General features: G+C 42.4%; 1 protein-coding gene across 5 annotated transcripts in view; it reads left to right on the forward strand.

Annotated features, from left to right (window-relative positions):
* The window catches only part of DOP1B (DOP1 leucine zipper like protein B), a 106,260-nt gene extending 100,515 nt beyond the window's left edge, over positions 1-5,745 (forward strand). For all 5 annotated transcript variants that reach the window (XM_081799781.1, XM_081799795.1, XM_081799801.1 and 2 more), the window contains 4 exons: positions 2,059-2,114; positions 2,331-2,492; positions 4,390-4,519; positions 5,259-5,745. In XM_081799781.1, the coding sequence (XP_081655907.1) occupies positions 2,059-2,114; positions 2,331-2,492; positions 4,390-4,519; positions 5,259-5,510 (600 nt within the window). In that variant the 3' untranslated portion in view covers positions 5,511-5,745. The remainder of the gene's footprint in view (positions 1-2,058; positions 2,115-2,330; positions 2,493-4,389; positions 4,520-5,258) is intronic.
* The last annotated feature ends 7,988 nt before the right edge of the window (positions 5,746-13,733 follow it).

A 13,733-nucleotide genomic window follows, 5' to 3' on the forward strand; every position in this document is an offset into this window, starting at 1 on the left:
CGCCTGGGTGGCTCAGTTGGTTAAGCGACTGCCTTCGGCTCAGGTCATGATCCTGGAGTCCCGGGATCGAGTCCCGCATCGGGCTCCCTGCTCGGCGGGGAGTCTGCTTCTCCCTCTGACCCTCCTCCCTCTCATGCTCTCTGTCTCTCATTCTCTCTGTCTCAAATAAATAAATAAAATCTTAAAAAAAAAAAAAAAATCTTTTTCAGGAATAATGTACTATTTCATATATATCTAATTTTTTTTTCATATATATCTAATTTTATCTGAAAACTTTCAAGTTGATAACACATAGCTTTTGGTTGAATAGAGAATATTTTATCTTCTGCAATCATATTTGATCTTTTTTTTTTTTTAAAGATTTTATTTATTTATTTATTTGACAGACAGAGACATAGCAAGAGAGGGAACACAAGCAGGGGGAGTGGGAGAGGGAGAAGCAGGCTTCCTGCGGAGCAGGGAGCCCAATGCGGGGCTCGATCCCAGGATCCTGGAATCATGACCTGAGCCGAAGGCAGACGCTTAAGGACTGAGCCACTCAGGTGCCCCTCATATTTGATCTTTTAACTGTCAGCTTATTCCAACTAATTTGTATTGTTTGATATTATTTGCTATTTTTTAAGCTGGTTTTTTCCAGTTTTACCGAGATATAATTGACATACAGCAGTATATAACCTTAAGGTGTACAGTGATTTGACTAACATACATGGTGAAGTGAGGACCACAGGAAGTTTAGCTAACATCCATCATCTCGTCGATATGAAAAGAGAAAGAAAAAGATTCTTCCTTGTGATAAGAACTCTTAAGATTTACTTTTAATAATTTCATATATACCCTACAGCAATGTTAACTATTGTCATGTTGGATGTGACACCCCTAGTACTTTTTTATCTTAAAATGGAAGTTTGTACTTTCTGGCCATCTTCATCCCATTTCCCCTCCCTCACACCTGCCTTTGGTAACCACAAATCTGGTCTCTTTTTCTATGAATTTGGCTTATTTTTGTTTTTTTTTTTTTAAGATTCTACATACAAATTAGATTATGCAGTATTTGTCTTTGTCTGACTTGTTTCACTTATTATAATATCGTGAGGGTTCATCCATGTTGTTCCAAACGGCAGGATTTCCTCCTTTTTTATAGCTGAGTGATATTCCACTGTATAATATACAACATTTTCTTTATCCATTCATCCATCGGTAGACATTTAGGTTGTTTCCATGTCTTGTAAATAATGCTGCAGTGAATACAGGAATGCAGATATCTCGTCAACATCGTGTTTGCATTTCCTTCTGATGTACGCCCAGAAGTGTAATTCCCGTATCAGAAGGTAGCTCTGTTTTTAATTTTTTTGAGGAACCTCCTTTCCACAGTGGCTGTACCAGTTTGCATTCCCACCTACAGTGCACGAGCATTCCTTTTCTCCATATCCTCACCGACACTGGTTGTCTCTCTTTCTGATGCTAGCCATTCCGACAGGTGTGAGGTGATATCTCACTGGGGTTTTTGTTTGTTTGTTTTGCATTTTCCGGATGGTTAATGATGCAGAGCATCTTTTCATGGACCTATGGGCCATGATATCTTCTTTGGAAATGTCTATTCAGGGGGTGCCTGGGTGACTCAGGTGTTAAGCGTCTGCCTTTGGCTCAGGTCATGATCCCAGGGTCCTGGGATCGAGCCCCACGTCGGGCTCCCTGCTCACTGGGGAGCCTGCTTCTCCCTCTCCCACTCCCCCTGCTTATGTTCCCTCTCTCGCTGTCTCTGTGTCAAATAAATAAATAAAACGTTAAAAAAAAAAAAAGGAAATGTCTATTCGGGTCCTTTGCCTATTTTTAAATTATTTGCTTTTTTGTTACTGAGTTGTATGAGTTTTTTAATATATTTTGGATATTAACCCCTTATCAGATATTTGGTTTGCAAATATTTTTCCCCACGCTGTAGGTTGTCTTTTCATTTTGCTGATTGTTTTGCTTTGTTATTTTTTATGGCCATATACATTCTAAACATCAAGCTGGAAATCTCTCTCAAATAGTAAATTGAATTTATGTTTTCTTTTTAAGATTCAGATATTCATACAGCTTGAAGAAGATCTGAAAGAGGATGATGAATTATTAAGGTGAGTTGTGCAAGGGTCTGTGCGCATATGTGAGCAGACATCACTTTGTGATGTACGGTTATCTAACAGTCAGTGTTATTTTCTTCAAGTACTTGTGAAGGGACCAGCTATTTGACCATTTCTTAAACAGAAAAAACTCCTTATGGACCTTGCACAGGCAAATGGACTACAGCGTATGTGAACGAATTTATAACGAGTTTCTTTGCAAATTTATAGAAACAGCAACAAAATCAACAGAATGAAAGTTTCAGTTGCCGATGGAAATGGGCCCTCAGTGGGGGAGATACCCCAGAGTGAACTGGTCTTATATTTATCAGCTTGCAAATTCCTGGACACAGCACTTTCTTTTCCACCTGACAAGATGCCGTTATTTCAAATGTAAGTCAGATAAGACCATGTGTCCTCTTTGAAATGGTGACTTTCCTTGTCAGCACTTTCACTTTGTTGTGTAGGGTGTGTGAGAAGCCCCGGTTGGGGTTTCTAGTGGCGGATGAGAATACCAGGTTTCAGAGTTCTTACAATACCTGTGGTTTCCTGAATTTGGCTCATAATAGTGTTTATGGATGGGTTTCTGGGCGGGGGAGGGGTGTGTGTGTTGAGCAGGCTTTGCTATTGAATGCGTATAAAACAAGAGTCACAGGCTGGTGGTCCTCACTGCATTTGTGCAGATTTCTTTGTTTGTTTTTAATTAAATAAATGGAACACTCAGGCGCCTGGGTGGCTCAGTTGGTTAAGCGACTGCCTTCGGCTCAGGTCATGATCCTGGAGTCTCAGGATCGAGTCCCGCATCAGGCTTCCTGCTCAGCAGGGAGTCTGCTTCTCCTTCTGACCCTCCCCGCTCTCATGTGCTCTCTCTCTCTCATTCTCTCTCTCAAATAAATAAATAAAATCTTTTAAAAAAATAAATAAATAAATAAAATAAATGGAACACTCTTATCTCCAGCTCACTTTGCCCCTATTGGCTTACATTTCCTATAGGCTTAACACAGCTGCTCATATGGTTAATTTCATGCCTGGCCCCAGATACCACTTCTCTCTGTCCTATCCCCCTACAGAGATAAGAGAATAATCATGTAGAACTGTGGTTAAAATGTCGGTTCTTCTTAAGTGCATATTACAAAGTGAAAGAAGCCAATCTGAAGTGGCTACATACTGTATGATTCCAGCTCTGTGATACTCTGGGAAAGGCAAAACTATGGAGACAGTAAAAAGATTGTCAGGGGTTACAAGAGAGGGAGTCAGAACACAGAGGATTTTTAGGAGAGTGAAACTACTTTATTTGATACTATAATGGTAGATATATGTCATTATACATTTATTCAAACCCACAGAATGCACACCACCAGAGTTAGCCCTATGGTAAACTCTGGACTTTGGAGGGCATCGCATGGCCGGGCGGGTGGTGGTGGGGGGCACATAAGGACTTTCCAGGCAATTGTGTTGGGAACCTAAACCTGCTGTAAGAAAAGAAAGTTTTTTTGTTTTTTTAATTTAATTTTTTTTTTGATGTAGTGTTCCATGTTTCATTGTTTGTGTATAACACCCAGTGCTCCATGCAGAACGTGCCCTCCCCAATACCCATCACCAGGCTAACCCATCCTCCCACCCCCCTCCCCTCTAGAACCCTCAGTTTGTTTCTCAGAGTCCATCGTCTCTCATGGTTCGTCTCCCCCTCCGACTCCCCCCCTTCATTCTTCCCGTCCTGCTATCTTCTTAGAAAAGAAAGTTTTTTTTAAGTGGGTTCTGATGTATAGGAGTATGCATAGCAGCATTATGCATAATAAGCAAAAAGTGGAGACAATCTAAAGTCCATCAATGTATGAGTATCTGTACAGTGAAATATCCAGCAATAAAAGAAATGAAGTACCAGTGTTTCCTTACAGCATGGATGGACCTTGGCAGCAGCATATGAAGTGAAAGAAGCCATTCACAAAAAACCACATGCTCTATGATCCAGTTTATATGAACTGTCCCGAATAAGAAAATATGAAGAGACAGAAAATAGATTAGTGGTGGCCCAGACGAAGGGGGTGCAAGGAATTGCAGGGTGATAGCTGAAGGGAGCAGGGATTCCCCTTGGGGTGATGAAAATATCCTAAAGTTGACTATGGTGATGGATAGATAATCCTGCAAATAAACAAAAGTCTATTAAAGTATACACTTCAAATGGGTGAATTGTATGGTGTGTGAATTATATCTCAATAAAACTGTTCAAAAATCTTTTTGAAGTGGGCTCTGAGTCAGCATGCCTGACATCAGATTTTTTTTCGTCCAGTTACAGGTGGGCGTTTGTTCCAGAAGTGGACACAGAGGGCCCTGCCTTCCTGTCAGATCTAGAGGAGAATCACCAAGAATGCAAACCCCACACCGTTAGGATTCTCGAACTTCTAAAATTAAAATATGGGGTAAATGTCTTCCTTTTTGCAATTTATATTTGTAGCAGAAGGGAGAAAGTCTAGGCAGCAGAAGTCCTCTACGTGCCACTTGATTTTAACAACTTTGAATAATTTTCTAAAGTTCTTTGATCCGAGTGTTAAAACTTGGAGGTGGTATAAAGCCCATCTTTATTTTCTCATTTATATGTCACTTTCTCATCCCAGTTGCTGAGGTAAGCATCCTGGATAACAGGATCGGGATCTGTGGAAGTAGTTTTATACAGAGTCCCTGTATTATGCAGAGGAAGGGCCTGCGGGAAGAATGGCCGGGGCCTGGGGGGCTGAGGTGACATCCTGGTGGAAAATGTCAGTTGAAGACCAGCATTTGAGTTCATTTGGAAACTGCCATTAGTACTGGTAGTGAATGTTCGTAAAGAACCCACTGCTTGGGGCGCCTGGGTGGCTCTGTCGTTAAGCGTCTGCCTTCGCTCAGGTCACGGTCCCAGGGTCCTGGGATCGAGCCCCGCATCGGCCTCCCTGCTCCACGGGAAGCCTGCTTCTCCCTCTCCCGCTCCCCCTGCTTGTGTTCCCTCTCTCGCTGTCTCTCTCTCTGTCAAAAAATAAATAAAATCTTAAAAAAAAAAAAAATGAACCCACTGCTTAGGTTGGCTGCCTGCATGTACCTCACTTGCATCTCTAACCCTTAGCAAAGCCATATTATCTTTATGAGGTGGTTGTGGTTTTTGTTTTGTTTTGTTATGTTTTGCAGGAAATTGGCAGCTCTGATGAGATCACCATGAAGAATGAATTCCCCCTTCTGCGCCAACATTCTGTTTCCAGCATCAGGCAACTGAAGCCATTCTTCCAGACTCTAAATTGTGCTTTTAAAACCCAGAGTAAACTGCCTGCCGATACCCGAGGACCTCCAGTCTTGGAGTTTCCTGTCACAGATAGCCCAAGGGTCTTGAAACAACTAGAAGAATGTGTTGAATATGATTTTTTGGAACATCTGGAATCTTAACCACATAAGACAGAATTTCAGAATATATCCTGAAAGCCAGGATATATTCTAAACAAGAAAGGAGCCAGGATAGTGCTTTTAAATAAGTCTTTTTCCATTTTTCAAGGTCGATTTCAGATAATTTTCTGTTGGGCAACAAAACACACCTCCCTAAATGCCTTGTAATATATTTGGATCTGATTGTATGTTTCTTCCTCAATTTATGTAAAGAAAATAAAATTAATATATCATCTAATGCTAGCACAAAATGTGTAATATGAAGTGTGAAGGTAATGAGTTTTCTTTGTTGATGTAGATACGTGTGGGCTGTCAGTATATTTCTCTAAAAGTTTACATTTGTTGAATATTACTTTTAACCTTTCACACATGTCCTTTTTTTCTTTAAAGATTTATTTATTTGAGAGAGAGAGAGTGAGAGAGAGCATGAGAGGGGAGAGGGCCAGAGGGAGAAGCAGACTCCCCACTGAGTGGGGAGCCCAATGTGGGACTCGATCCTGGGACTCCGGGATCACAACCTGAGCCGAAGGCAGTTGCTTAACCAACTGAGCCACCCAGGCGCCCACACGTATGTCCTTTAAAGCATTTATTTTGGTACCACGTTTTAAAACCAAAGTATATTATTTTCTGAAAATAATAATTGCCCATTACCATTGACTATTCAGCAGTGGTAAGGGCTTGAAGATATTGCAGTGTATTTAACTCTTAACCATTAAAATCACATGGAAGGGGCGCCTAGGTGGCTCAGTTGGTTAAGTCTCTGACTCTTGATTTCGACTCAGATCATGATCTCAGCGTTGTGAGATCGAGCCCCAGGTCGGGCTTCTTACTCAGAGAAGAGTCAGCTTGGGATTCTTTCCCTCTCCCTCCCCCTCTGCTTCATCCCCACCCCACCCTCCCACCCCTGCTCTTGCTTGCACTCTCTCTGTCTCTCAAATAAATAAATAAAATCTTTAAAAAAAAAAAAATCACGTGTTAAGGGGCACCTGGCTGGCTCAGTCGGTGGAGCATATGACTCTTGATCTCGGGTTTATGAGTTCAAGCCGCACATTGGGTATAGAAATTATAAATAATTTTTTTTTAAATCACATGTTAAAATCACAGTGCATCCAGCTTCGAAAGACATACATAGTTTGCAAAACTGACAGCTGTAGCCTTAGTTTTGTACCATTATGTGTTCTGCCAGCACTTTCCATCTAACATAAATGAATCGATGTTGTCCTGGAGCCTTTAATGCCTGAGGCTACTGCCTGGGACACTGGCCCTTTGGACTCTTTCCTCGCACTCTGTCCTTTCTGGGATCTCTTTCCCACTTTGTAGACCTCCCCATTCATTAAAATAATCCCTTTCTAAGCACGGACTCCTCTCGCCTGGCAGCAGGTCGCCCCCCCTCTTTCTGAGCCTCTCTGTCTTATGCCAGCTACCCTATTTAGAGTCCTGGCTTGGCGCCCCTGCTCTGCTGTGGGAGCCTTCACTCTGCCAGTGAGCATGGTTTGCCTTCCAGACTTGCCTACCTCATGTCCCCTTTTCAGCCTCCAGAGCACTGCATGGAGTCTCATTCCGGGCCAGATGATGCATACGAGGTCTAATGCGTGCTCTCATGTCCATCCTTTCTGTAAACCAGGGTGTTCTGGAATGAGGCCAGCATTGGTTAAGTTTCTCCTAACATCCTTCTACTTACTACCAAACTAGTAAGTTTGTGTGCAGTACAGAAGAAATGTGCATCATTAGCCCCAATCTAGGATTTGGGGAGCGCAGAACCACCTGATTACCTAAGTAAGGGCTGAAGATAAGAATAAAAAAGCACCACTGGAAACATGGGTATTCATACAAAAGTGTGTGAATATTACATGAAAATTATGGTTTTTTGCATGTAAGGGGATATCTTTTAAAACATTTGCAAGTTTGGTCACTGAAATTTTATTTTATTTTATTTATTTTTTAAGATTTTATTTATTTATTTGACAGAGAGATGGAACACAAGTAGGGGGAGTGGGAGAGGGAGAAGCAGGCTCCCGGCCGAGCAGGGAGCCCGATGCGGGGCTTGATCCCAGGACCCTGGGATCATGACCTGAGCCGAAGGCAGACGCTTAACGACTGAGCCACCCAGGCGCCCCGGTCACTGAAATTTTAAATATTGAAGTGTAGACTTATAAATCCTGTGTAACTTACACTGTGAGTTAGCTGTAATTCAGATTGTGAGGAGATAACCATCGGCTGATTAATAGTTAACATCAAGGTGGGTGCATGTGTTCATATATCAAAATTTACAACAAAACTAATAATGTCATCGTAGCTATCATGCCATGGAAGGCAGTTCTTGTATCTGTACTTAGATTTACAAATTTTGTTTTTCATTTTTTTTTCCCCAGTATCTAAAACAGCTTAATGGTTTCTGAAAATATCATATTAAATGGAAATCTTAAAAGACAGGGATTCAACAACACATCCCTATGTTTCTCCTACAACACTGAGGAAGTTGTTTTTTTTTTTTTAAGATTTTATTTATTTATTTATTAGAGAGAGAGAGCATGAGAGCGGGGAGGGTCAGAGGGAGAAGCAGACTCCCCGCCGAGCAGGGAGCCCAATGCGGGACTCGATCCCGAGACTCCAGGATCATGACCTGAGCCGAAGGCAATCGCCCAACCAACTGAGCCACCCAGGTGCCCCAACACTGAGGAAGTCTTATAAACATGAAGTACATCTAAATCTTTAGTTGGCATGTACCACAGCAGTTGAGGGTTTAAGCTCCGAAGTCAACTTGCCTGGGTGTGACACTCAGCTTCCCCACATACTAGCTTGGGCAAAACTTTGTGCCTCAGTCTTCTCATCTATAAAATGGGAATATCGAATGTAACTATATCTTAGGACTGTAGCAACTAATCATCTCCGTGCCGCCTTTGTGATCTATAAAAAGTTTTGATCATGCACCCATCAGTAAAAAAAGAAGGCTGTGCCCACCCCAATGTCTGGAAGCATGCCGAAAAGCAAGACTGATAGTTCTGATATTTTCTTCTTACTTCCCAACAGAGGCCCTTCTGCACCCCTCTTTGGAGCCAACCGCTCTGACTCCATTCCTCCCAGAGGAAGCTGGTGCTCCGTGTTAATAAGCCCTGAGTCACTGCACGGAGGGCAGGGAGTGTGCTGGGAGAGGTGGGGCTTGCCAAGGGCAGCCACGGCAAAGCGGAACAGACTGGTGCTCTAAAAGCAAGAGTTTGGACACCCAGAGCTGCGGGCAGTGTTGGTGGGAGAGGGGTGCGTGTGCGTGGGGATGAAGTGATCCGCACTACTAGAGGGCGCTTACCAGGGGCTAGGCATGGTGCCAAGTGTGTTACCTGCCTCATTTGCTTTCTTACCACCTCCTTAGGAAGTAGGAGTTTACCCCATTCTACAAGTTCAGCAGAGCCAGGAAACAAAACCTAGGTCTGTCTCCCTCTAGAGCCCTATGTTCTCAACCGCAGGGCTGAGAAAGTGAGACAGGAAACCCCTGAGGTGGCTGCTGCTTTCTGGTAATGTGTGGAAGACAGTTTCTAAAACTACCCCACCCATTCATGACTTCCTGTAAAACCAGCTCGTATTAGGGCCACACACAGCTCCTAGCTTTGAAGGGGTGGTGAGATGTGTTGTAGAGGAGAACAAGCCTTATTTCCCATTAGTTGTACATTATGCCCGTTTAAATTAGGAGTAGAAGTAGCTAGATTTGTGGAAATAGTTGATGAAGGTTGTACTTAAAAGTTTAGAACAATTACCCAGGAGACCAGAGAGAATTCTGCGCTGTTGGAATAAAATGCTCTGTTGTAAGACAATGCCCTCTAGGAGGTATTACTTGCAGTTCAGTGAGACAAACCAATGAACAGGCAAAACCAACACCTTCAAACAAGAGAATATGATTCGGAGCAGGATGTGGGCCAGCTAAGGAGTCTCCCCATTCTGCATGAAGGAACAGCTGGGCTTGTGTTACATGAGTGTCCTGTGTGTGATCGTGTGTGCATATTTTGTTAAGTCTTGTCGTAATCATTCCAGACCATTCAATCCTCTTCAACCAGACTCGGTGCTGTCTCTGAAGTTCAGAGTGAAGGGGGACCCCTTCAAGCATTTTTGAGAATGGATATGAGTATCCTGAGGTTAGAAATCTGTCAGTTATGGCTGGAATTCTGCAAAGCAACTATGCTTAGCAAGGGTCCTCCCATTCATCTGTGCGGGAGACTCACCTGGAGAGCTTGCTAACTTGCAGAATTCCTAGCCTCCTCCCCAGAGCGTCTAGATCAGTAGATGGGATGACATTCAGGTATTTGCTTGTGTAACAAGTTGTTTTTGTCGCAGGTGCTTCCTGAACCATTCTGGGAGAAACCCTAGTTTTCAGAGCAATGTATTCATACATATGGTGACTTTTATGGAAACCAGGAGGAAACTAGCAAGGCTGAGCTTGTTTGGTTACTTCTCATCCCATATAGGTAGCTCCTTCCAAGTGGTTCTCCATCTAAATCAAGGAAGTCCACCTTTGGGCGCCTGGGTGGCTCAGATGGTTGAGCGTCTGCCTTCGGCTCAGGTCATGATCCCAGCGTCCTGGGATCGAGTCCCGCATCGGGCTCCCTGCTCCTTGGGAGCCTGCTTCTCCCTCTGCCTCTCTCTCTCTCTCTCTGTCTCTCATGAATAAATAAATAAAATCTTTAAAAAAAAAAAAAAAAAGGAAGTCCACCTTTAAGCCAAGGGGGAAAGGAAATAGACTTTAAAATACTGTAGGTCTAGGACAAGAGTAAGGTAGTGTCTCAAAGAGTTAAAAATAGAATTACCATATGATCCAGCAATTCCCCTAAAAAGAACTGAAAGCAGAATCTCAGAGGCTTGTACAATCCATGTTCATAGCAACATTTCCACCATAGCCGAGAGGTGGAAATGACCCAAGTGTCCATTGACAGATGACTGGATAAACAAAATATGGTCTATACACGCAATGGAATATTATTCAGCCATAAAAAGGAAGGAAATTCTCACACATGCCACAACATGGACGAACCTTGAGGACATTATGGTAAGTATACCAGTCACAGAAGGACAAATGTAGGGCGCCTGGGTGGCTCAGATGGTTAAGCGTCTGCCTTCGGCTCAGGTCATGATCTCAGGGTCCTGGGATTGAGTCCCGCATCGGGCTTCCTGCTCCTTGGGAGCCTGCTTCTCCCTCTGCTTCTCTCTCTCTCTCTCTGTCTCTCATGAATAAATAAATAAAATCTTTAAAAAAAAAAAAAAAGAAGGACAAATGTATAATTCCGCTTGCATGAGGGACTGGAAATAGCCAAATTCATAGACAAAGTAGAAGAGTGGGTATCAGGGGCCAGGGGCCGGGGGGCTGGGGAGTTGGTGTTTAATGGGTATAGCATTTCAGTTTGGAAAGATGAAAAAGTTCTGTAAATGGATGGTGGTGATGGGGACACAACAATGTGAGTAAAATTAATGTCACCAGATCGTACACTGAAAAAAATGGGTAAAATGGTAAATTTTATGTTCTGTATACAATACAATTTTTAACACAAAAACAAAAATACTGTGAGTTTAAAGTGAGGGCATGGGAGACAGCTGGGGTTCCCCCTTATGTGATGAGCAAACATCTGTCTCATTCTGGGTTTCCCCCGCAAAGTCAACCAGAAGCAGATGGGAGGTGGAAAATAAAGGAGAAACTTGCCCTTCAATGTTTGGCTCTAAAGAAGTCACTTTACATGTTACCTTAAATTGAAATTGTAATAATGACTCTTCGGACCTGGAGGCCTCTCATCTGTCTCTTCTGTCTCCTCCAACCACTCAGCATTTCTCATCTCTTGCATTTCTTCCATATGTCGTTCCAACTGCTTGATACTATTTTCTCCTCTTCTTTCACCAGGCTCAAGTCATTTATTTACCAAATATATGGGAGCCAGCGGCTTCTCGGTGGCTCAGTCGTTAAGCGTCTGCCTTCGGCTCCAGTCGTGATCCTGGAGTCCTGGGATCAAGTCCCGCGTCAGGCTCCCTGCTCAGCAGGGAGCCTGCTTCTACCTCTCCCTCTGCCCTCCCCACCCAGCTCATGTTCTCTCTCAAATAAATAAATTATTAAAAAAAAATATATATATATATATATATGGGAGCCAATCTTTGAGACCCAAACTCCTCAGTCTTGCTCCTTTCTACCGTTCTGACACAGTGAGGCACTTTGTCACAGGGCAGCCCTATTAAAGCTCCTACTGATGTCATAGCCCATCACCAGCTTCAAGGCAAGTGCCCCTTTTGTGGAAGAGACAGAGCCCGTATCTTCAGTTCCTTTGGGGTCCGGCATTTATAAGCAGCCCGAGATAACTAAATGAGAAACATAAAGCTGATTTTTCTGATAAAGATGGGTGCTGGAGGAGGAAGAAAGGACAGTAAACCCAAGTTTGAATGAAGTAATTTATAGGACTAGACAGCTGGGGGCTCAGGGGATACTGGGTTTTGGGCCCTAAACTCGGAACCCCCTTCACTCTAGTAACCACCTCCCTGAGGCTCATGCTGTCTCACTGACCACCCAGTATTAGTGCATGAGGATGCTTGGCTTGGCTTGCTTTCCCCACCCTTCCCTGCTGGTCCTTGAACTGCCTGATTCCATTAAGAGTCAGCCCAGCCCACCTGAAAAATATGTGAAGACTGCTTTTTCTGTCTTCACTAGGCTTGTCCTCAACTCTTATTGGACACTTTGACAACAAAACACCACTGTACTGTCCGGAGGGTGAGCACTTGACCCTGGGCACTACTGTACTGTATGGAGAGAGCTCGCTGTGTTATAGTAAAGATACTATCTTAACTGATAAGCACGTGATTGTCTATTCTTTCACGTTTCCCTTGTAATTGTTTTATGTTTGTTTCTGAATCTAAGCCAGGTTAACAATCTAATTGTTAAGGAATCTAAATCCTTCAGGGAACAGACAAATGGTTTACTATGATTGAGAGAGGCTTGTGGCTAATTGAAGCGCATGATTAGCCTAAAGGCAATCAAACTCAATGAAAAGTTAATATATATACAAATCAAGGGGTGCCTGGCTGGCTCAGTCAGTAGAGCATGTGACTCTTGATCTTGAGGTTGTGGGTTTGAGCCCCACCTTTGGGTGTAGAGGTTACTTAAAAATAAAATCTTTAAAATACACATATACACATCAAGGCAGTTTTTTGAGATCAACATCTCTATATCTATCTACCTATCTAAATGGCCAGTTATGAGATAGATGAAATCCCACTTACAATAACAACGATAATAAAATATTCAGGAAAAAACTTCATAAGAACTCTTTGAAAAAAATATTTCCAAAGGAGTAAAGAAGACTTGAAGTGAAAAGAAAGGCTTAGTAGGTCTTGAAGGGTAAGATCCAACATCACCAAGTTGTGAATTCCACGTCAATCTATAAATTTAATGGAATCCCCCAGAAGCAACACTTAGGGTTTTTTTTGAACCAGAAACACTCATTCTAAAATTTATATGGAAAAAATAGGCAGGGACGCCTGGGTGGCTCAGTCAGTTAAGCCTCTGCCTTCAGCTCAGGTCATGATCCCAGGGTCCTGGGATCGAGTCCCACATCGGGCTCCTTGCTCAGCAAGGAGCCTGCTTCTCCCTCTGCCTGCCTCTGTCTCTCTCTCTCTGATAAATAAATAAAATCTTAAAAAAAAAAAAGAAAAAATAGGCAAAAGTAGCCAGGAATTTTCTGAAAAAGAAGAGAACTAAATTGAGTAGATCTTGAAACATATTACAGCGCTAAAATAATTGGTATCAGTGCAGAAATGAACAGCAGATTAATAGAAAACAGAAAGTCCATCAATGGACACAAATGCCAGGAAGAATTTAGTATATAATAAAAGTGACACTTCAGATCAATAGGGAGAAAGAAAGGTGGCTTATTTGATAAATGATATAGAGATGAGTGGGTAACCAACAGAAAAAAAAATAAATTGGATGTATACCTTCCATCTTTCACCAAAATAAATTCCAAACAGATCAAAGATTGAAACCATGAAAAAACCATAAAAATACTAGAAGAAGGCAAGAGAAGACATCTATCTAAGCCAAGAATGGAGATGATCTTCCTTAGATGAATATAAATTCCAGAAGCCAGAAGAGAAAGTTCAATAATTTTGACTATACAAATTATCTTTTAAAAATTCTGCATAACAAAAATAATAAGCAAAGTAAAAGACAAATGGTAAACCAAGAAAAATATTTGAGACTCCTATTAC

This window comes from Leptonychotes weddellii, chromosome 1 (assembly GCF_054177405.1).
Source record: "Leptonychotes weddellii isolate Sample4059 chromosome 1, ASM5417740v2, whole genome shotgun sequence".
NCBI classification, from domain to species: domain Eukaryota; kingdom Metazoa; phylum Chordata; class Mammalia; order Carnivora; family Phocidae; genus Leptonychotes; species Leptonychotes weddellii.